The 22,740-nt window shown below is 51.5% G+C and overlaps 1 protein-coding gene across 4 annotated transcripts in view; it reads left to right on the top strand.

Annotated features, from left to right (window-relative positions):
- The window catches only part of TPCN1 (two pore segment channel 1), a 54,667-nt gene that overhangs the window by 19,728 nt on the left and 12,199 nt on the right, over positions 1–22,740 (top strand). For all 4 annotated transcript variants that reach the window (XR_013992449.1, XR_013992450.1, XM_081036540.1 and 1 more), the window contains exons 3-17: positions 4,705–4,832; positions 9,541–9,717; positions 10,147–10,260; positions 11,054–11,184; positions 12,051–12,139; positions 13,570–13,604; positions 14,145–14,203; positions 14,470–14,569; positions 16,587–16,703; positions 16,946–17,070; positions 17,886–17,934; positions 18,455–18,518; positions 19,554–19,598; positions 22,305–22,361; positions 22,441–22,494. Coding sequence is in view for 2 of the 4 variants with exons in the window: in XM_081036540.1 (XP_080892666.1) it covers positions 4,705–4,832; positions 9,541–9,717; positions 10,147–10,260; positions 11,054–11,184; positions 12,051–12,139; positions 13,570–13,604; positions 14,145–14,203; positions 14,470–14,569; positions 16,587–16,703; positions 16,946–17,070; positions 17,886–17,934; positions 18,455–18,518; positions 19,554–19,598; positions 22,305–22,361; positions 22,441–22,494 (1,344 nt within the window). In the remaining 2 variants the exon portion in view is untranslated. The remainder of the gene's footprint in view (positions 1–4,704; positions 4,833–9,540; positions 9,718–10,146; positions 10,261–11,053; positions 11,185–12,050; positions 12,140–13,569; positions 13,605–14,144; positions 14,204–14,469; positions 14,570–16,586; positions 16,704–16,945; positions 17,071–17,885; positions 17,935–18,454; positions 18,519–19,553; positions 19,599–22,304; positions 22,362–22,440; positions 22,495–22,740) is intronic.

The raw sequence follows: 22,740 nt of genomic DNA on the forward strand, positions 1-22,740 counted from the left end.
AGAGGCGGCATGCAAAGCAGCCAGCTGTTTTGCAGGGAGCGTCTGGGCCCTGTTACATCAGCGTGGAGGAAGCGTTACCATCTGTGCAAACAGGTCACCCTGGTTTGTCTGCCTGTCCTCTGGATGGGGAGCTGCTCTCATACTTCGAGGCAGACTTTCTGTTACTGTTTTGTCTTCTCATGCCTGTCAGTTCAGGGCTTTCTTTCAGTTCCTTCTCCTTTTCCTTGCCAGTGATTTTAGTTCACCTCCTCCCTGGGCTGATTGCCAGGATTCAGGGAGGGTAGTTACAGGGTAGGTGTTGCAGAAATCTTTGGTGGCTAAGGTCTGCGGGCCTGAAAAGGCTACGGACTGGTTTTCACAGGCGTGCTCTCTGCCCAGTGCATCAGAAGTACAGAACAAGACGTTTCCCTGTGGGGAACTTCCCCCAGGGGCGCAGAATGGGGTCTCCCTGGTTGCCAAGAATGTTCCGGGTCAGCTTGCGCTGGCCCTTTTGAAACCTCCTGCGAGTGGAGAAGCTGGCTTTCTATGAGGGCCAGGAAAACGGCTTCTCCCACCCTCCTGCCTGCTGCAGCCCAGATGCCTCCTGGGAAGGCGGAAATGCTGAGGCGAGGGCCTGTCATCATCTTCCCGGAGGAGGCAGCGGAGGGCCAGCTCCCCGACATCCCTGTGCTGAGGTCATCCGGTCCCCTCCAGCTGGGCGCTTGTGGTATGCCGCCACCTGGCCTTTCCAGCTCTCCCGGAAGAGCCCACCCTGCCCCAGGCGAGGGTGGTGCTAAGTCCAGTGTTCTGTGTGCTGATTCTTACTTGATCTCTCATAATCACCAGTGTGAGGGCCAGTCTGCACACAGGAGGGGGCTGGGCCTGCGGTGCTGTGATGAGAGCCCATCTGACCGCTTTGGTGGCCCCCACTCTGAGAAGGGGACGCTCCTAAAGATGCGGGCAGCAGTCATTTATTTACCTGGGGACCTTTTCTCCCAGAAAGTGCAGATTGGGCCCAGGTGGGCAAGAGTAGGCCAGGGCAGGGCAGCAGGTCACCAGGGCAGGTAGGTGCTAACAGCCACCAGACTCAGAGGCCCCCAGGCAGACGACCCAGAGCACACGCAGTGGGTCTCAGTGGGGACGTGGGGACAGACCATCCCCTGGGACTTCGTGCCCAGTGGTGACCAGTCAGGGCAGTGGGGAGTCCCTGCACAGCCTCTCACCTGCTTTGACAGAGTTCATTCTGGGGAAGCCCATGGGGTCTGTGCTCCCGGACACCACTCCATCCGCCTGGGCTGCTCACCTCCGACGGGCCCCCTCCCACCTCTACCTTCTTCTCTTTTGCAGACTGTAATTGTCCTTTCCCTCTGGGAGGCTGCTAAATCTGAGCATTCCTTATACAACAGTAAAGCCCCTGGGAGTTGGAGTATGTCCATCACCTCTCTGGCCACTTCTCCAACCCAGGAAGGTGGAAACAGGGTTGGAGCAGAGCAAACGGGCAGGGAATTAGGACCCACACAGCACCCCAGCCCCACCTCTTGCAATGCTCTCAAAGCCCTTCTGGACTTGGCTGCTGGCCCCTGCAAATGAAAGGAATGAATGAAAGGAATGGGAAGGACCTTGGCTCTCTGCCTCCCATTTGCACCCGTTCTGTAATCCCTAAATGAGCCGCTCTGACCTGGTGGGAAGGGGGCTCTTTGAAATCACCTGTGGCTTTCTTGAAAAGCCCCTCAGTGGCCCCAGTGAGCTAGAGCCTTTCAGCCGGCTCCTCACAGAAGAGCCACAAACAAGCTATCGGGTTTTGCCTTTTGGGACCTCGTATGCAAGCCAGGGAAGCAAGTACAAGGTTGAATAGTTAGAAGCAAGGCACAAAGTCCACTCTGGAGGGGAGAATTCTCCATTCTCCCCCTCAGCAGTTCGTATCATATTTTTTCTTTCTAAGGCTCTGCCCTGAATTCCTCTTAAACAAATAGTCCCTCTTCAGTAAATCCTTAAAAGAATTATCTTTAGGAAACACTGAGAGGTCATGTCACACCCCTTCTTAGGGCCGATGGGTCCTGTCCCCCCACCCCCACTGCATTATGCATGGAGTCTACCCACCAGGCCCTGCAACCACTCCTCCTGCTCTGGCCTCCATGGGAGTGTGCTTCTGGGAACTTCGGGGCAAGAGCTTCCCTTTCACTTGCATTCAGATGTTTGTTGAGCACTTGTTACGCCATGCGTCATGCCCCACACTGTTCTGAGCTCTAGGGACACCTCGGTGAAGAAGACAGATGTCCTGCTCTGTCAGTCCCCGGTGGAGCTGGCATTCCAGGCAGGGAAGCAGGCACTCAACAGGCCCACAAGTCAATAAATGCCAGGAGGAAGGACAGAGCTGTGACTTCCCCGGGAGGGAGCGGAAGGCAGCCTCTGAGATGATGAGGTTTGGGTGGGGAGGGAGGGGGCTGGCCAGGTAAAGGTCTGGGGGAGGGCAGAGAGAAAGGCACTAACGTCCTCTGCCATCTATGCCAGCTCGGCGCCGCCCACCCCGACGGCATGCTTATTTATTTTACCTAGGACTGCAGTGTCTCGGACACCAGCTCCTGCCGTGGTGTGTGATGGTGGCAGAGGAGGGGGCGCGGACACACGAGGTCGCGGCACCATCCAGCTGCCTGCCCATGGCGGCTCCTACTTCCCAGTCACATTGTGGCTCCACAGGAACAGAACGAGGTTTGACCTTCTCTGTCTGCCTGCGGCTCAGTTCTTTCAGAGATGGGCACTGGCATCAGAGTGGGGAAATGTTGGCGCTGGGTAGAGAAGGGCCAGCGTGACCAAGTGCGAGTTGCAACCAAATGTCCCACCTGCTACTTGTAACTCCATGTTAGTGATGGAGCCGCTGCTCTATTTTTGGTCCTTTCAACACTACCCTGTCACCCTTTTGGGGTTTCCCCTTCTTGAGAGGCCTGTAGACTCCCGAATTGGAGCTAGCCAGCCTGGACTGTTCCCCCAGCCCTGCCTCTCGTTAGCTTCCTGGCCTCAGGGAGGTCCTTAGCCTTGCTGCACCTACTTTCCTCAAGTCTGAAGTGGGAAGAGTAATATTACCTCTTCATAGACCGTTGTGAGAATTAAGTAGGGTTGAGGGATATAAAGCACGTAGATACGTATCATTTATTGCTGTATAACTAACCATCCCATCGTAGTGCGTAGGACACACGGTATCATGTACTTTGCTCAGGAGTCTAGCTGGGTGGGGCTGGGGGGGCAGCGTCTGCTCCCCCAGTGTCAGCCTGGACACTTGACGGCCTGGAGCATATGTTTTCGAGATGACTCATTCAACTGACGGACAAGTTGGTACTGGCTCAGCGGGGCTGTGGCCGAGGGGCCCTGATTCTTCTCTGGGGCTTCTCAGCATGGTGGCTAGGTTCCAACAGGACAAGGTGGAAGCATTTTTATGCCCCAGCCTTTGAAGGCATAAGCCTTAAATCCTCATCCTGTCAGTCAAAGCACTCGCGAAGGCTCACCTTGTTTCAAGAAGAGACACAGCCTCCACCTCGTTGCAGGGAAGGGAAGTGGAGAGTCCTTCAGCAGCTTGCAGGACGAGAGACAGTGTTGTAGCTCTCCTTGGGAAATAAAATCTGCCACAGAAGGGGTTTGAAACGTGATCCTTTGTCCTTCCTAGAAGTGGGTCAGTTGAGTGTGGGTCATGGGGAACCCAATTTGCATCTTCGATGCTCTTTTCCCCAATAAATTAACTGCTGAGCGTCTTTTGCTGGTGCCATTGCTGCCCACATACCAGGAGAGACCCTTGAGGGTTGTGACAAACCCAACTCGAACAGGCTTAAATATAAAAGGATCTTTATGGGCTCAGAGTTTGGAAACGCTAAGAGGTAGATGTCCGGCATAGTTCGATCCCAAGGTTGCAGCTCAGGTTACCTCTCTCACTGTGTTGTTCTCCGTTGGTGTCCTTCTCCGGCAGGCTGTTCCCATGTGGTGGCAGAGGCCACCGCCAGCAGCAACACGGAGAGAGCCCGTCTTTCCTAACTGGCCCAGGAAAAGTCCCAATTTCAGCCTCATTGGCCGTGCTTGGGTCAGCATCCAGGCCCGAACCCATCCCTGTCCAGGGGAGATGAGGGCCTCTAGTGGCACCTGGGTCACCTGCCTGCCTCACGGGTTGGAGTCAGCCAGAGCCAAAGAATGTTCTCCAAAGTCTGATGGGGCAGTGAAGAAAAGGGCGTGGGTAACAGCAGGCAAAAGCAGCAGAAGGTCCTGCACCGAGCAACAGATCCAAGTCTTCTTCAGTTTTGACTAAGTAGACTATTAACATGATTCCAAAAGTCAAAAGTAAACCAAAAGATCACTCCCCATGAGTGACATTTCTACCCTGTTCCCTGCCCCTCTTGTAGGCACCCCATTTCATTGAGTTCTGATATATCCTTCCGTTTCTTTTTGTCAAGGTAAGTAGGTGGCTGTATGTTTTCTTGTTGCTTCCCATTTCTACACAAAAGATAGCATTCTGCATGTGCTCTTTTGCACTGGCTCTTTTCACTTAACAAGAGAAAGAAAACTATTTTTAACTAGCCATACGAACTGTTGCTGTCTTAGTACATGGGATGGTGCATTGACTTGTAGATAATAGGGTGTACGTATGAGCACATGAGGCGACTCCCGGCCTTTTCTTTTGGCCAATGGTGACTTTATGCTCTGAAGCCTGGGTTGTAAGTGAATCTTTCTCCTCTTCCGTTGTAGATGGAGGCAGCTATGCCGTCCACGACTCCCCGGCTCCCAGTCTGAGCTCAGAGGGCGACAGTTTCCCCTCGAGCCCCACCGGACACAACTGGGAGATGAATTATCAAGAGGCGGCCATCTACCTCCAGGTGAGTGTTTCCTGGTCAGGACCTGGCCTTCTCGGTGCCTGTCGGTGGAGTAGGGTAGCCAGGGGGGGGCTCTACTGGAGGCCCTGAAATTCAGTTCTGGCTTCCATGCTCTGTGTGTGAGTTCTCACCTTGTACGAGGGGGAGAGCCAACCATACCCGAAGGGCGATGCATGTGGGCTTGTCATGTGCCCCCCAGTTTGTGGTGCCACGTGAGCTGAGGTTCCCTGAGTCTATCCACACTGCCTTCCCTTCCTCACTCCATCTTCTCAGAGGCGCCCCAAGAGGCCTGTTCCCCGGGGGGGACTTCTTTTGTATATACTTACTACTGTAGTAGGGGTTTTCTGACCTAGTGTGGGGAACGTGGAGATCTTTATTCCTTTCCTGTTTAACTGACTGCTGCTTTCATGCTTGCTGTTCCATGCTTTTGTTAAAATAATACTTTTTTTATGAAAGTAATACATGCTCATTGCACTAAGTTTAGGTACAAAGGGAATGTGAAAAAAACTTGCACCTGAGGCAGGCACTGTCAACATTATTTATTTTAAGAATAACACATAGGTCGTACGTGTTTTGTAAGATAACTTTAAAGTTGTGTGGTATCTACAATTGGATAGTGTGCCCTTTTAAAAAAATAACATATAGCACATGTAAGCTTTTTTCTCATGTTTTAATTCTTATCAACAAATTTTAATATAACTTGGTACCAGGCAAATCTATCTTAGTTCACTTAACTATCCCGACAAGGTTGGATATTTTCATTTTCATATTTCCTTTATGTATTTCCCTATTATAAATTATAATCCGCGGACAATCTATACATACAGCTGGTTCTCTTTCTTTCTTTAAATATCTAGGATTATTTTATTAGAAAAGACTCTAAGAAGCAGAATTACTGAGCAGAAGGAATCAACATTTTCTAGGGCCCTGGATGTGTGGTATTGAATATTCTCCAAAGAGGATTTTGCCTGTTAGCTGCCAGTGTCACTGTCCATGGCGCCTGTCGCCTAATCTTGTCACTCCAAGGTTTCAGTTTCTGGTGAGATCACCAGAAAGGGTTTGGGTGAGGAAATGGAATTTTTCTCAAATTCATTGGAACCATAACTTTCCCTAATATTTTTCCTTTGAAGTCGCTCCCCATTGTAAGTATTTGTTGTTTTTTTTAAAAGACTTAATTAAAACCAGGTATTTATTTGATGGTGGTCCCATTGTCTTTATGTGTCTGCGTTTTAGGCAGTGTCACCTACAGCCGGTGCGTTTGGCTTCAGGATGAGGCAATGGAGCTGTGTTTGTGACATTTTAGCGAGGCCAGCCATGCCTATAGATGATGTGGCGGGGTCACACTCTCCCTTGTCCCCGTCTCTGAGGCTGAACAGGTGCAAACGAAGAGACTGGGATGGGTCAGAACCCAGAATTAGAAAGGTCTGGGGGACTTCAGAAAACCTGGGAATTCCTTCTTTCCTTAAGCAGATGGGATTATGAGTAATTAAAATATCTAAGGTTAAGTGGGCTCCTGCTAATCTGTCTAACAACCCTGAGAAGCAGTGTGATCACCTCCCACTTTTACAGACTAACAAGGAAGACTCCGAAGGGCTAATTGAGTCCAAAGCCCCCCAGCTAGTAACGTGTAGAGGGTGGATTTCAACGGGATCCATCTAGCGTCCAAATGGTGTTCTTTCTTCTATACACTGTTGCTTCACTTCTGCACCTGACCACATGTATCCACTTGAAAATGGGCCGTGCACTTGTGGCAAAGGAGGTCACAGGAAAGCAGCTGTGATCTGATAATTTTTGTATAACGTGTATGTGTATACATATATGCACACACACGAACACATATAGGTATATATGTGTATATATAGCAACACATATCTGTGCATGTGTATGTGTTTGCACAGTGTATGTGTTTCCATTCACATCTGGAAAGTTGTTTCTCAGTATTAAAGGTGATTGCTTTTGGCTGATGGCTTTTTACAACCTTATATTCCTGTGTAGTATTTGAATATTTTACCAAAAATGCATCATTTAAAAACGAGCAGTAGTTTGTAGCTGTTTTTGGGGGTGGGTGTCACTGCTGTCAGATGGTCTTCCTTTTCCTGCTTTGCAGCTGAGCTGCTGCACGGGGTCACCAGTGCACTTGGGTAATTGGAACCCTTGCTGTTTTGAGGATACCTGGTCCCTTCTCTTCCCAAATTTTACCTGTTAACTCACTTGCCCTCGGGAGCCATGGGCTCAGCTGTCCTACCGCCTCCGAGACAATTACTTTCTGTGTGGACTTCTGTCCCAGGGAGCAGAGAGTGAAGGCCTGGAACCCACATACAGCTGGCCTGCCTTCCTATTTTTCCTAATGTGGTTTGTGACCAGCCTCCAGGAATCAACGCCAGTGTTCTCCTTGGGGTCTGGATCAGAATCCAGTGGCACGGGTCCTGTTTTACTCTCTCCTTGGTGGAGCCCTCCTCTTCTCTCTCCTCTGTAGCAATTCCAAGTCCTAGAGTTAAAACCAAGCCCTCCAGTCCGTGGTTTCCTCTAGTCAGACCTTCGTTCCCGCCTATGTGTGGGAAGAAATAACCAAAGAATTGCATTGTTTAGTAATCCGAGCCAGAAGCTTCCCAGGCCACCCTGCGTGTACCCTCGGCAGTGGCACGGTGGTGAAAACCACAGCCCTGCACAGATCACAGGAACTATGAGTAAGGCTTGCCCTCTGGTTGACTGCCGGCATGTTTGTTCCCTTTGTGGGGCCTGCCCCTGTCAAGTCTGTGGTTTATCTGTATGATTTTGGTAATAACGGTAGTGACGTATCCAGCTTCAGGGAAGTGACTTGCTCAGAATTAGCCTCCAAACCACAGCCAAGGTCAGAGCTCCCCACCTCCCAGCTGCTGGACAGCCCAGGGCTGGTATGTGGCCTGGAGACGTGATCTCTTACAGGAACGTTTCCTCCTACCAAACATCTATGAAACACGTACTGTGTTTATGCACCAGGCACCGTGCCAGGCGAAGACTGTCTCCCTCGCCTTCCCATCTCTCTGCAATGGGCTTGGTGAGCCGCCGTGGACTGCCACGGGAGCCCAGCAGACTGGAACTCTTTCCAGGGCGCAACGCTCCACGTCTGGGCCCAGAGACACTTCGTGCCGTTAGCCTGCTCTGGCCCCTTCCCTGGAGTAAGGGTTTGTGAGGGTGGCGAAGGTGGCCTCCTCTGAGAACAACAGTTGAATAGTTGGAATAGGTGTAGGTCTGACTGTGTCTCAAGACAGCCGGAATGCTTTCAGAGGGCTCTGGGGAGGGGGCGAGGTTTACATGCCAGCTTTGCTGCTTTCTTCCTGTCGGACACGCAGCCCGTGGAAACGTCTGTTCTGAGGGTCAGTGCTGGGAGTGAATGAGGCAGGCTCAGCTCAGCAGTCTTCACGTCGGGGGCCGGATAAGTCTTTGTTGTGAGGGGCTGTCCTGAGCCTTGTGGGCTCTTTAGCAGCATCCCTGGAATCTGCCCACAAGATGCCAACAGCATCCCCCGGGTGTGACAACCTCCCCTGTCCCTAGGCTGGATGGCGAGGGTGGGGGACAACGTTGCCCCCAGTTGAGAAACACTGAAGCCAAGGTGATGCCTGCAAACCAAGTAAGTGTCACTAAGTGTCAGCCGCCCCACGGCGTCCCCACGTGACGAAGCTGAGGAGGAGGGATTCCCCTTACTTACCCCGTGCTTCCCCCCAGGAAGGCCGCCCCGAACACAGGTGGTCAGCAATAGCCTCAGGGCAACGTCCGCTGGTGTTTCCAGGTGGACCATCCCGGGCTCTGCAGTGTATTTTCTCCATCACAGCACGAGGCCGGTAGTAGTCAGAGCAAGGACGCTGGAATCAGACAGCCTGGCTCTCAAAGCTCAGGCACTAAGCCCCCTCCCTGTGTTTTGATGTTCTCAGCTCTGTCCAATGGGATAACAACAGAGCCGGCCTGAAAGGGACGTTGTGAGGTGGAGGCCCAGGGCTCAGGGGCCGAACAGGGCACTCGCTCGGGCTGGCTGCTGTTACTGCTGAGACGCAGGCGTCCAGAGCGGGGCCCATCATTTTGCAGGAAGTTAGGTGGAAATAGCACGGTGAATTGGGAAGTAGGCTATGGGGACGCCTGAGTGCAGCAGGAGTGTAGGAGAGGTACCCCCTGGCTTCTTTTTTTCCTCTCAACGTCGCTATAACATAATAATAGCTAATATCCGTGGGGAGCTTACTGTGTGCCAGGCACTGTCCTCAGTGTCTTACAGGGGCCCTATGAGAAAGGACTAGGGTTTTCCTGTTGAAAGCTGAAGAAGGTGGAGGAACTTTCTCAGGGTTACATCGGGAGGTGTGGGGAAGGCAGGAGGCATCCGAGCTTGTGTTCCCCAGGTCACCCCGGCTCTTGGCATTCCGCAGATACTTCCGAGAGTGAGAATTTGGCTTCTACAGGGACCAGATACACCCGCATCTCTTTACTTTCTCTCTGACTTTATATTCTTTGATTCTTCCAAGGGGCTTTTAGGAAGGCGGCCAATCTTTTGAGCCCCATCAGCAGGTAAGAGTGAGACTAGACTGGCACGCAGACCTGTGAAGATAATACTTTCGATTTTCCACCGTCTTCTGTCCCTGGCCCAAATCTCCTCTGACCTGCCGAGGGCCTCCCTTTCTCCCTGGCCCACGGACACCACCGTGTCTTGGAGGCTCACTCGCCCACATGACTCTTGTTTCTTCAGGAAGGCGAGAATAACGACAAGTTCTTCACCCACCCCAAGAACGCTGTCGCGCTGGCGGCCTACCTCTTCGTACACAACCACCTCTTCTACCTGATGGAGCTGTTCACCGCCCTGCTTCTGCTGCTGCTGTCCCTTTGTGAGGCCCCCGCTGTCCCCGCACTCAGGCTTGGTATCTACGTGAGTGTCCAGGTCGCTGGGGCCACTGCTCTCTGGGGGCAAGTGCCACCAAACGTCTCTCAGGCTCACTCAGGCCTGGAAGGGCACACACTGCAAATGGATTTAAAACAGAGTGGCCCTGGGAGGTCATCGAGGCCTCGGGAGCAGCAGGGACCCACCCAGTCCACGGGCCTTGCCTGGGGTCCCCTGTGGAGTGAATGCACTTTCCCTAGTCTTGTTGGGACTCTGTTCACTCAGGAATGCCCGGGAGGGCGCCACCTGATTATGTCACTTACATCCAGTGGCCACACCTGTGCTCCAGGTGACCAGTACACCTGGTCAGTCGTCCCACCCCGTCTCCACTGTCTCAGGGGCAAAGGCAGTTGGGAGTGACCGCCAGTGGGGAGGATGGGGCTGGTGATACCACATCTGCACCCCCTTTGCTGACAGGTCCACGCGACCTTGGAGCTGCTCGCCCTGATGGTGGTTGTCTTTGAACTCTGCATGAAGTTGCGCTGGCTGGGCCTCCACACCTTCATCCGGCACAGACGGACCATGGTCAAGGTGACGTGTCTGTCTCCACACAGCATTTTCTCCCATGTCCCCTTCAAGCTCTGTCTTGAGTTCAATTCCGAATTCCCCCGGGGGCCTAGTCTTGCGCTCAGAAGGGTGACTCCTGGCCCCCGTCCTCGTTGTGCTTCCCAGCCTTGCACAGCCGTGCTCCAGATGTCACCATCCTGCTCACAGTAGCTAATGTGATTTCGTGTCCGTGCGTGCCAAGCACCGGCACGGTAACCTTTGCGGGCGATGTGTTACTATTCCTAGTTCACATGCAGCCAGCCAGCAGAGTGGGACCTAGATTCTGCAGAGTCAGGATCGAAACCCACGTCTGTCTGGCCTCCACGCCCTCGCTGCTCCATGACCAGTATTGTACAGCTTGTGTCTGTGCAGTAGAGACAGGTGTAAGTAGGAGTGTGTCCACGCGGCACTTGGCAGTGTAAAAAGCATGCACGCCGGTCCAGAGAATGTGCCTGAACAATGCGAGATGCAGATATGTCCCAGGGTCCTTCGCGGCACAAGTCAGGGCGGGTGGCCGTGGCCGGGCAGAGGGGCGGCTCTGCTCAGTGAATGCCATCTGACGAGCTGCTGGGAGCGTTCTCCCTCGGGTTCATTGTCCTGGGGCCACACACCTGTGCCAGCAGCCGAGGGGTCTTCTCCGGCGGCTGCTGGATGTTGGGGAAGGCATGAGAGAGCTAGAGAGAAGGGAAGGGCCTCCTGAGGCCAGAGCGGGCAGCCGCTAGCCAGCCCTCAGGTCAGGGCGCTGGAGGAGCTGACGGTGCTGCCTGTCCGTCCTCAGACTTCCGTGCTGGTGGTGCAGTTCATCGAGGCCATCGTGGTGTTGGTACGGCAGACGTCCCACGTGCGGGTGACCCGGGCACTGCGCTGCATTTTCCTGGTGGACTGTCGGTACTGCGGTGGCGTCCGGCGGTAAGGCCTGGGGGGGGAGCCGCCCACACAGTCGCCGTCCTGGCCTGGCCTGGACCTCTGGGCCAGTGGAGCAGGACCCAGTGAGTCAAGTGATGTCAAGGTCCCTCCTGCACCCTGGTAGACTCAGCACACACTTCCTTTGGCCACTTGACCCACCCGGAGGAGGGCGGCCTTCCAGCTGACACTGAGGTGACCCAGTCCAGGGCTCTTTACCATCTTACCCACAGCCTCCTGGGGCTGACTTCTCTCTCCAACACATGATCTGTCCAAACACAGCAGCAGCGGCAGCCTAAAGCAGACGACATGGCTAAGTCCAGGCTGTCCTGGACCCTCCCCCGAGACCCGGCCACTGATCTCACACCAGGCCGTCAGCCTAGAGTTCAACTTGGTTCGGATGTCTCCATCTGGAAAATCTCTTGGCTGGGGTACTGCTGATGAGAGTAGGCTAGCAATTCATTCGTGCCTATCCTCAAGACGGGGCACCCGTGTCCTAGGACTAGGTGGCCTCGAACTGTCTCTTGCATCCCACCTCTTGAGAAGCTGACCTTTGCGCCTGAGGTTGTGCACTTGGCCTTGTGCTGTTCTCTCCCTCTCGCAGTGTGCTCACCTGCCTGGTCTCTGTAAGCAGGAGGCGGCAGTGGCTTTGTATTCCAAGGTCCTCCCTTCACCCACTTGAGTAGGAAGTCTCCTAGGACAACATAGCATCTGATGTCACAAGCCAGGGCGCAGTGGGGTGTAGTGTTCTCTGAGCCAGGAGCACCAGGCCCCCGTCCGGACAAGCGTGTACCCCACGGAGGCTCCCAGGCTGGCTCCTAGAGCCTTGCCCCCCACGCCTCACCCCTCCTCGCCCCCGTCTTTCTCCCCAGCAACCTGCGGCAGATCTTCCAGTCCCTGCCGCCCTTCATGGACATCCTCCTGCTCCTGCTCTTCTTCATGATCATTTTCGCCATTCTTGGTGAGTTCCCTGCCGCCCAGGACCCAGGCGGTCAGGCCAAAAGCAAATGCGCAGCGGGAGAAAATTTTACTTTGACAGTTTTAGAAATTCAGAAAGGTTTTCCAAATGATACAGACACCCGTGGACTCCCACTTAGGAAATGAAGAATCAGAAATGAAAGGGAAGCCCCTTTTGTATCCTCCCACGATCTCCGTTTCCCCCCCCAGAGGTACGCACGTCCTACGCTTAGCGTTTGTGTGCTTGTCTTTCGAGTATCACTTTATAGTGACACTTCCTTAAGCAACAAGTATTATTGCTTTGAATATTAAAAAAAAAAATTTCTATCAGTGGTTAGGTATTGGGTGTCTCCGTCTGCAAGGTGCAACATTATGTGTTTGAAGTTTACTCATGTTGATACATGTAGATGTTGTTCATTGATTTTCACTGGCGTGTGGTGAATATACCCAGATTTATTTATCTGTTCTGCTGGTGGGCATTTTTCACTATCACAAATCACACTGCAGTGAACGCTCTCGTGTTTCCTGGTGTATACATGCATGACAGTTTCTATATGGCATATGCCTAGGACATTAGGGTCTGCACTCATCAGCTTCTCTAGATATAAAAACAAGATCATGGCTTTTCTAACCCCGAGGAGGCCTTGTGTCTTCAGATGAGGCCAAGTATTTATACGACACCCACATCCAGACACAGGGCGTGGAAAGTGGGGACCCTGAAAATGGCAAAGAAGCCTTCGGTCCCTTCTGTCATCCTGGGAATGTGAAGATAATGAGACCAAAGCGCTCTGAATCTAAGGCCAGCTCCCAGCCCTTGTGACTGATCTCTTCTGAGATGTTGGCTCCCTCCTCCTCTTCCCCTTGCCCCCAGTCTTTAGAACTTCCTTTGTGCTTCGAGGGGCTGACTTCCCCTGAGGGCAGAGTTTCTCCCTTTTTCCACTCAGGATTTCTAGAACTCAGGGGAAAAGCTCATCCCGAGAGGGAGGAAATGAAGGTTTTCCCCTCCCAGGACCCCTGGCTGCAGGGGAACAGTGAGGTTCCTTTGGCAGTGTTACTTGGCTATTGTGTTTTCAGAACCAAAGGTTGTAAACCAGCAGTCTGGATTCCAAATCAGGCCTGTGGATGAATTGGTTTGGTCTGAAAATGTTGAGCCAGCATTTTAGAATTAGATTTTTGCACAAAGATACAGATGCCCAGCTCTTTTAAATAAGAGACTTGATGATCCTGGGGCCCCATTTCCAAACAGCTGCATTTATATCCAGTGCCCGGCAGCACCTGCTCCCTTTAGACAGAGCACATGTTCTCCAGGTGCCACAGCCCCCACCACTCCCTCGATCCACTGCTCTCATTTACGTTTTTTGATCTAATCCTTTTGACATCTGGGCTTAGGACCTCTGCTCTAACCCCCTTTTCAATGTTTCCCACCACCTTTAGGTTTCTACTTGTTCTCCCCAAACCCTTCAGACCCCGTAAGTAATCGCTATGTTTTATCTGTTTCTTCCTTTATGTGAGGCCTTCCCCCTTTAGACAAGGTGGCTGGACTGACCCCTAGCCACATTAGGAAGGTGCCCTGCCTGGTTTCTCATCACAGCTTATGGCCCCTGAAAATCACCATGACCCAGACTTGAGCTATTTGCTCCCTTGAGCGCTGAGGGGTCCCCTTTCCCGTCCTGAGACTCGTGTTTCTAGGGTCAGAGTTGTAACATGGGAACATTTTGGAGGAGCAGTGGAGGAGAGCCAAGTTAATGGTGCAAATGTGTGATCCTCTAAGAGAAAGTCAGTTGTCCGCTTCTGCCAAAAGCACGGAGTTCAGGAAGGTGGAGGAATCCACACTCCACGTTTGCTTATCCCTCTGCCATCCCTCAGGGACTCCTTGGGAGGAGGCAGAGTTGGTGGGGTGGGGAGAGGGAACGACAGAGTGCTCCAGGTGGCTCGTTGCAGCCAGTTCCTGGCTGCTGTGTGCTCTCTGGCTGGCGCCAATGTGTTCTTCTGCCTCCTTCCCTGGACAGTACTTCAGCACCCTGGAGAGCAGCATTGTCAGTCTGTTCGTCCTTCTGACCACGGCCAAGTGAGTTTGGGCTCTGCTTTGGCTACTCCTTCCCTCTGCTAGTGCCCAGGGTCTTCTCCTCTTCTCAGCCCAGAATATTCCACATCTCAGCCCAGACAGGCGCTCGGGGCACTGTGAGGGGTGGGAGCGGCCTGGTGAGCTCGGAGCCCATGGACCGAGAGCAGGGGAAGGCGGGATGGGACTGGGAAGGCAGAAAAGAGAGGTGTCCTTCGAGAAGACGGAGGCAGGCAGCCAGGGGCCCTGTGGGTAACCCTCTGCCAATGCAGTTTCCCAGACGTGATGATGCCCTCCTACTCGCGGAACCCCTGGTCCTGTGTGTTCTTCATCGTGTACCTCTCCATCGAGCTGTACTTCATCATGAACCTGGTGAGTGGCTGTGCCCTCCAGTCCGTGGCGTGGACTGTCCAGCCCACACTGCTGGGCACCATGGGAGTGGAGAAATAGGAAGTGCCATTGACTGGGGAGGGAGCTCCCAGGTGGTAGTCATGTGCAGTGTGGCTGGGGCGCCCTGCTGGGACTTGGGTTGTTAGTGGAAGCAGCAGTAGTGGTACTGCTGCTGCAAAGAGGGCTGGAGTTTAAGGCGAGGCTTCCCTGGGCCCTTCTCAGTCTCACACCAAAAGTACAATCACCATAAAAGCCGGCACTTCGGAAGCCTTCGCGAGGCACCATGCGAAGTGCTTTGTATAAGGATTAAATGATTTAACACAAAAACCCTGGCGGTCCCGTTATGATTTTCATTTTGTAGATGAGGGAACTGAGGGTCACAGGGATAGAATGACTCGCCCACGGAGTGGCCAGCTTGGCGTAGCCAGGCAAGCTGGTCCGATTTCAGAGCCCTGCTCTTGCCCACTCACCCTGCTGCACCCACATGCCGGAATGTCTTGCGTATTTCTACCCCATTTCTCACCAACCATCAGAAAATCCACACTCCGTTAAAGGGAGCATGAAGTCCCCACATACACGGGGAACTTTACAGGTGTTTCTCGGAGGCTTAGCTGGCCACCAGGAGTGTTCTTGCCATCAGCCGATCGCCTCCAAGACAAGGCCGTCAGACCGGTGCCAAGAGCACACGTCGTCAGCACCAGAATTATCCGGGAGAGGCTCTTATCGAGTCTTGCATTTATTTTTATACTTCCGAAGAGCCTTCTCACACTGGTCACCACAGCCAGGCCCAGTATAGAACTGGGAAACATTTTCTCTGGAGTGGACATGTGAGATCTAAAAATTTGAAATCTTGGAAAATATTTTTTTAATTCCTCAAAACCCAAAAGAAATATGTTGGGTATCTCTTCATACACATTACAGTTCTTAGATACTGTTGTTCGTTTAGTATCATAACAATATATTAGGTGTATTGATTTGTTTTAATTAGTAACTGTAGAGCTAAGAATTAGAGTAAGATTTAGAACTGTGACAATTCAGGGCAGGGGTCTGCACGGCGCAGTCTCCTGACCAAAGCCAACCCACTTGCCTGGGTTTGTCAATAAAGTTTTATTGGCACACAGCCACGCCCATTTGTTTATACATCCTCTCTGGCGGGTTTCATGCTATAATTGCAGGGTTGAGTGGTTTCGACAGAGACCATCTGGCCTTCAGAGCCTAAAATAGTTGCTATCTGCCTCTTTACAGAAAAAGTTTGCTTGATCTAAAGGAAAAAAATAAATGGGGGCCAATTTGAAGGGGGGAAGTAGAAAGGACAAGAGAGCTTCCCTGCAAATATGTTTGAAGGAAAAAAAAAAGTGCTTCCTAAAAGTCTCCTTTCCAACGCTGCTCCTGCCCTCCCATCGCCCCCTGGTAAGCAGGCTGTGTTGTTAGTATGCCGACTTTGGAATTCGGCAGTTCCAGAATGCTGTGCCCTTGAGGTCAGGCCTCCACCTTCCCCTGATTTCTGGGGACCCTGAGTGACGCTGTGACTCACCGGGACAGGGAACACGGGGACTGGGGAGGGCACGTCCTGCACAGGAATGCTCCTTCCTGCTCCAAGGCTGGGAGGGCCCGGGAGGGACACAGCCGCCCCCGCCATCGTACTGAGCTGAACTGGGCACAGAACCCAGCAGATTCCTGGCTGCTTCCTTCTCCTCGTATAAAACGGCCCAGCGTGGGACAAGCTGTCGGTGGAGGAGAAGAACCTGGGGAAAATGTAAGAACAATGTCTTCAAGGATCTGAAGGGAATAAATTTACAAATGAATTGCAATGAAGGGCCTTCTTTGACTGAGACTTACAGACAAACATCTGCGTCAGCAGGGGCAGGCAGGACAGTCTCCCCAAGCCCCCTTGTGGGGGTGTGTGTGGAAGAGCACCCTCTGGAGGCAGAGGACGCACTCGGCTCCCTTGATGTCCCGCCATGCAGGGCAGACAGGTCTCTATGCTCTTCCCTCACAGCTTCTGGCCGTCGTGTTCGACACCTTCAATGACATTGAGAAACGCAAGTTCAAGTCTTTGCTGTTGCATAAGCGCACCGCCATTCAGCACGCCTACCGCCTACTCATCAACCAGCGGGTAGGGAGGAGTGGGGGCTGGGCCAGGAGGGGTTGGTCTCTGCTCCCCCTCCCTTGCCCTGGCAGTCCCTAAACCTGGCAGTGCCAGCAGCTTTAGAAAACCCTTTGGAAGAACAAGAAAAAGCAGGGTGCCCTGGGACCCTGTGCTCTTCTGGGCACCCCGAGTGGCTGCCCTCAAGGGAAAGGGGCAGTCTGGGCTCTGTATTTTCCTGTGTTGACATTGCCACCCTCCCTGTCCCCTAGAGGCCTGCCGGCATCTCCTACAGGCAGTTTGAAGGGCTGATGCGCTTTTACAAGCCCCGGATGAGTGCCAGGGAGCGCTATCTTACTTTCAAGGCCTTGAATCAGAGTAACACACCTCTGCTCAGGTAAGAGCGCAGGCCAGGTGGGGGCAATGTAGCCCAACAAAGCATTCACGAGAGGGAGCTGGGGCGTGTGAATGCACCGGGAGGTGGGCAGGCAAAGAGGATCGTTAGAGACTTCAGTTTTCTTCGAGATTCTTAAACATGTAGACTATGTTCGTCAGGATTCTTTCTGCAAGTGACTAAAATCCAACCCAAATCCAATTCAAGCTGCCTTGACAAATAGGAATGTGTTGGATCATGAAATGGGCTGGCCCTCGAGCCATGAGTGAGGTGGTGCAGTTGCATGTGAGCAGATCCACAGAAGGGACACACACACACACACACACACACACACACACACACACACACTCCTGGCACAGCCTCAGACAACTGGCCCTGAGACCTCCATGGGCTGTCTCGCTCTCCTGGACTGCTGATGACCAAAACCGTTCTTTTCGATTTGAAAAGAATCAGGCCAGCTGTCGAGCCGAGTGAGCGAGCTCTTTTGGGGCTGAACTCTCAGTCCCATTCGTTTCATTACGTCCTCTGCTAACGGAGGCTGCGTCTGCGTCCATGGAAGGGCTATAGTAATCCAGGGCAAGAGAAGCTGTCACTCATGTAGACTGAGAGGATTAAGTATTCCTAGTACCTGGAGGAGGGAGGAGGTCAAAATGCCTGCAGGTCAGGGTCCCCTGGGCACCGATGTGCTGGGGCTGCCCGATGTTCCCCCATCCTCTCCCACCTTCACCCCTTAAATGGGACCACAGGCACGTGCGTGAGAATACTGAAGCTCAGTGGGAGCATTCTGATTTTTTTGCCTTTTCTTGTTGCTATGACAGCCTGAAGGACTTTTATGATATCTACGAAGTCACCGCCTTGAAGTGGAAGGTGAGTGCTTGTGTGACACCAGAGAGGGAGCGGGCAGATGGCTCCACGGGGGAATGCAGCCAAGAGGCACCCGGGTCCAGCTCTTGCCCAGCAGGACGGCCCAGCTCTGGGCTTGGCATCGTGCAGGGACACCAGGCGGCCCCAGTCCCCACCTCTGCCCGTACACACGCAATGTAGTGTCTTGCTCAAGAGCATCGAATCTGAGACCCCATTAGTCACCATGTGACATTAGGCCAGTTATCGAACATTTCCTAGGCCTGTGTTACCTTGGAAATGGGCTAACAATAATCCCGACCTATGGAGTTCTTTTCAAGATTACATAAAACTAACGCACCTGCATGGCCCATTTAAATGCTCAGTGAGCACTGGCTGGCTTTGTTGTCACTTAGAGCTCTGAGTGTTTGCATGTTCCCCAAGGTAGCCGGGCAAGCAGGGAAAGAAAGCGGCATCCTGGCCCCCGGGCTAGGTTCTGATCACTGGTCCTAACACCCTCTCTCCCATGGCCCTGTTTCCTGGTCAGGCAAAGAGAAATAGAGAGCACTGGTTTGATGAGCTTCCCAGGACAGCGTTCCTTATCTTCAAAGGTAAGGTTCACCTGAATGTGGCGTCTCGACAGCCAGGGACAGATGGGAGTTTCCAGGTCACAGACGAGCATTGGAAGAGTGTGCTCAGAGTGTGCGCTCGCGTCTGAATGTCTGCGTGTGTGAGAAAGAGAGAGTGTGATTACTCGTCAGGGAAAAAAAGTGTTGGACTAGGAAGGAAATGGGTCACTTAAAAACCAAACCGAAAGACATTTGTGGAATCTTCATTCATTAAAGAAAGTTACAAAGTCAGATAATTAGAAGGAAATGAAAATTTCCCACGCAGAGATAACCACTGTTAATTTTCTAATGTGTTTCTTTCCGTTGATTATTTTCTTGAGCACTTTAAAAACAGTCATGGGATTATATTATATATTCTGTGCCGAACCTGCCTTTTATCTAAATAATAGTGTATTTTGCCCATCCTCCTGCAGAAGGACATATAGCTAGTCTGTATATCCCCTGCATAGTATAAATTCAAAATTTTTAAATCGGACGGCCCGTATTATTTGCCTTATATATGCCCCTTAATTAATTTAATGCCAATATTGAAGTTCCACGTAGGGGTGTGGTTAGCTCACAGGGAGTTTCTCAAGCAAAACGCCTGAAGCCTGGGTGTGGGCCATTCTGACCAAGAGTAAAGATGGTGCGTCCTATTTTGTGATTTCTCCCACCTTCGGGCTTTGGGCACAGCTGTTATTCCATCTTCTTTAGCGGGTTTTCCACTCCACTGGAATGATAGTTACTCAAGTGGACAAATGCATCATCCCTGGCCGAGGCCAGCAGTAATTGAGGGTTTGGCGGTGGTCAGCAAAGCTTTGTTCTGCTCTGTCCTGGCTCCGGCGTGCCCAGACCTCTCCCCAGAGCGGCTGTTGTCAGCGCAATCTTGTGTAGGCATCTGACTGTCGCTCTTAGGACAGGCCCTTTTGCACCCCTGGGCATAAATACCCTGGTTGTTTCTATGCATGAAGTTTGCGGTAAGGGAATGTGTACTTGCATATGAAAATTAAAATGTTAACATTTCTTCTCTTCCATCAGGAATTAACATCCTTGTGAAGTCCAAAGCCTTCCAGTATTTCATGTGTAAGTACGAAATATCACAGCTCTAGGCCCCTTTCCTCCTCGGTCTCCCACTGTTCCAGGAGGTGGAGAGGCAGGAGCTTAGTCCCGCAAGGCATGGTCTTGACTTTTTGTTATAGACCATTTCAAGCATGTATAAAAGTAGAGATAATAACGAGCATCCATGTACCATCACCCAGTTTCAACAGTTATCATCCGACGGCCAGGCTGTCTGTCCGTCCACACCCTCACTCCGGCTCATCATCCCCCGCTAGGTCTGGACTTTCTGGAAGCCAATTCCAGAACCACCGACTATGCCTGGTGGATATGTCATTTAAGTCTGAACCTGTAGGTTCCTCTTCCATCGCTTGTCTCCCTCTTGCAATATTTGGTGGAAGAAAACAGGATTGTTTGTCCTTCAGTCTTGTGTTTGCATTTCCTCTGTTACTCATCCCATGTAATTCGGTAGTTCCAGCTACAGCTTTGTTGTCCAGTGTGGCAGCCACTAGCCGAGCGTGGCGATTTAAATCGAAGCGAATTAGAATGAAAAATGCAGTTCCCCGGTCACAGTCACCATATATCAAGTGCTCAGTAGCCACAGATGGCTAATGAGTACCAATGGGCAGCACCGATGAGGACATTTCCATTGTCACCCAAAGTTCTCCTGGTTCACATTCATCTAGAGGTTTGACGGGAGTCAGCCTTTCCAAGGAGCTCTGGTCCATTTAGTGGGACATGGTGTTTAGAGACCATAGTCTGAGGTGCTGGAGGTGCTCACTGCTTGGAGTTGGTTCCTGTTTCTAGGCCTTTCCATGGACAGAGGAAGGGCTTTGGTATTTTTTAAAGGTAAACTGTGTAGTGAGTTGATTCTGATATCCCTACTTCAAATTCAGGGCTATGGGCTTTTTTATTTTATTTTTAGAATGATTTTTTGCAATTAACTTTTTTTTTAAACTGCAATTACTTTTTTTTTTTTTTAAAAGATTTTATTGGGGAAGGGGAACAGGACTTTATTGGGGAACAGTGTGTACTTCCAGGACTTTTTTCCAAGTCAAGTTGTTGTCCTTTCAGTCTTAGTTGTGGAGGGCGCAGCTCAGCTCCAGGTCCAGTTGCCGTTGCTAGTTGCAGGGGGCACAGCCCACCACCCCTTGCGGGAGTCAAACCGGCAACCTTGTGGTTGAGAGCCCACTGGCCCACATGGAAATCGAACCTGCAGCCTTCGGAGTTAGGAGCACAGAGCTCCGCCTGAGCCACCGGGCCGGCCCAGGACTATAGGCTTTTTACTGAACCTCATCATCCTTCCATAGTGAGAGTCCAGTCTTAAGGTGCCGGTTCCCAACACCGACACAGTTACTCATTTGCTCTATCCCCCAGTCACACACACAACAGTCTCCGAAAAGCAACACCAACACAGCCCCAACCATATAATTCCCGGAAACCCGTCTTCAGGGATATACACCCAGTACTGTGTTTTAAGGTTGTCCGGAATAGTTCCTCTCCGTGTGGGTATGTCACCAATGGGATACACGTTTAGGTGTCTTTATTCCATTTGAGTTTTGAGTTTTTAAGGATGGCTTTTTACATTTGATTTTGTTTTGTAATTATGTAAAATACATGGTTCCAAATCAGACCTACAAGACAAAGTACATTCAAGGAAGTCTCATCGACATACTGTCTCCTCTCCCAATGGGTAACTTTTTTTAATGGTTTCTCCTGTTTTTTCAAAACTCTGAACACACACACACACACACGAGTACACACATACAGAGGGTGCCAAAAAAAGTATACACATTTTAAGAAAGGAAAACTGTATTAAAATTGTCATACTCAATCTATACCGATAACAAAAGATGAGTACAAGGCACGTTTGCCTTCTGCAATGACAAGAGGTGCTCACAGTGGTTCCCATCAGCGTCCAGACACTTCTGATGACGGCGAACTACTGCTTGAGCGACGTTGACCAAAGTGTCCACTTGTCTACCTTTTTTTGTCACCCCCTGTATATATCTATATCTATCTGTGTGTGTATATCTCCGTCTTAAATAAACAATAGCATACTTTACACACTTTTTTCCACCTTGCTTTTTTTCGGTTAGTAATAGATCCTGGAGACGACGCCATAGAGAGATACGGAGATGTTCCTCATTTCTCTTTATAGTTGAAGCCCCCTTTTTCATGACCGTATCACAGTGTGTTCCGTCGGCCCCCTAGTGATAATCTAGGTTGTCTCTAGTTTTTTGCGATCACAAGTAGTTCTTCCATGAATAGCTTTCAGCGTACCTCGTGTTGTGTTTTTGCTGGCATCTCGTTGGGATGGGAGCCTAAAAGTGGGATTGCCCAGAGAAAGGCCAAATATATGTGCAACGTGGCTAACTATGCAGTCATTTTAAAATCAGGCATCTCTAGGGAAAAATAAATCCTCGTATATTGTCCACCTTTTATGCTGACTTGGAATAATCTGTAGGTTTTTACTGAAGCATCTTACTGGCTATTCCTGCAGTGATATAGAAGGTGTGTTTAAAAACCCGTAGCTGTCTCTAAATGAAACCACTGGTTGATTTAGCTCCTGGTAAAAGCTCTAAGTGGAAAGAAGTCACCCATCGCATGAGTGCGTGAAGCAGCCCTGCTCTCTGCATCTGCCCAGAAATTACCCAGGGCCTGCAGGTGTGACCTGTCGATTTCTATGCCCACCTGTGCTTTCTCTGTCTACCATGGGCCTGTCTATTGCAGACTTGGTGGTGGCGGTCAACGGGGTCTGGGTCCTCGTGGAGACCTTCATGCTGAAAGGTGAGACCGGCTGGGGGACTGGCCCATCCTGTGAGTGCACCTGGGCCGCCTCTTGAGCTTTTGTCCCTCTGGCCTGCAGGTGGGAACTTCTTCTCCAAGCACGTGCCCTGGAGTTACCTCGTCTTCCTGACCAGTAAGTCTGACATGGCTTTGCTGACTGGCTTGTCTTAAACACTGGCAGGAGCTTTCATTTGGTTTGGGATCTCATGGCTCTCCTCTAAAGTGGGGAAGCTTAACGAGAAGTGAGCAGAAATTGCATCGGATTCCATCCCGCCCGTTCAAAACTTGTCCATGGTTCTCCACCGCTCAAGTCCCCATCCTGGCTGTGCTCACATCGCCCAGCCTTATGGGGCCCCTTCAGCCTCATCTCCTGCCAGGA

Source organism: Rhinolophus hipposideros (assembly GCF_964194185.1).
Source record: "Rhinolophus hipposideros genome assembly, chromosome: 24".
NCBI lineage: Eukaryota > Metazoa > Chordata > Mammalia > Chiroptera > Rhinolophidae > Rhinolophus > Rhinolophus hipposideros.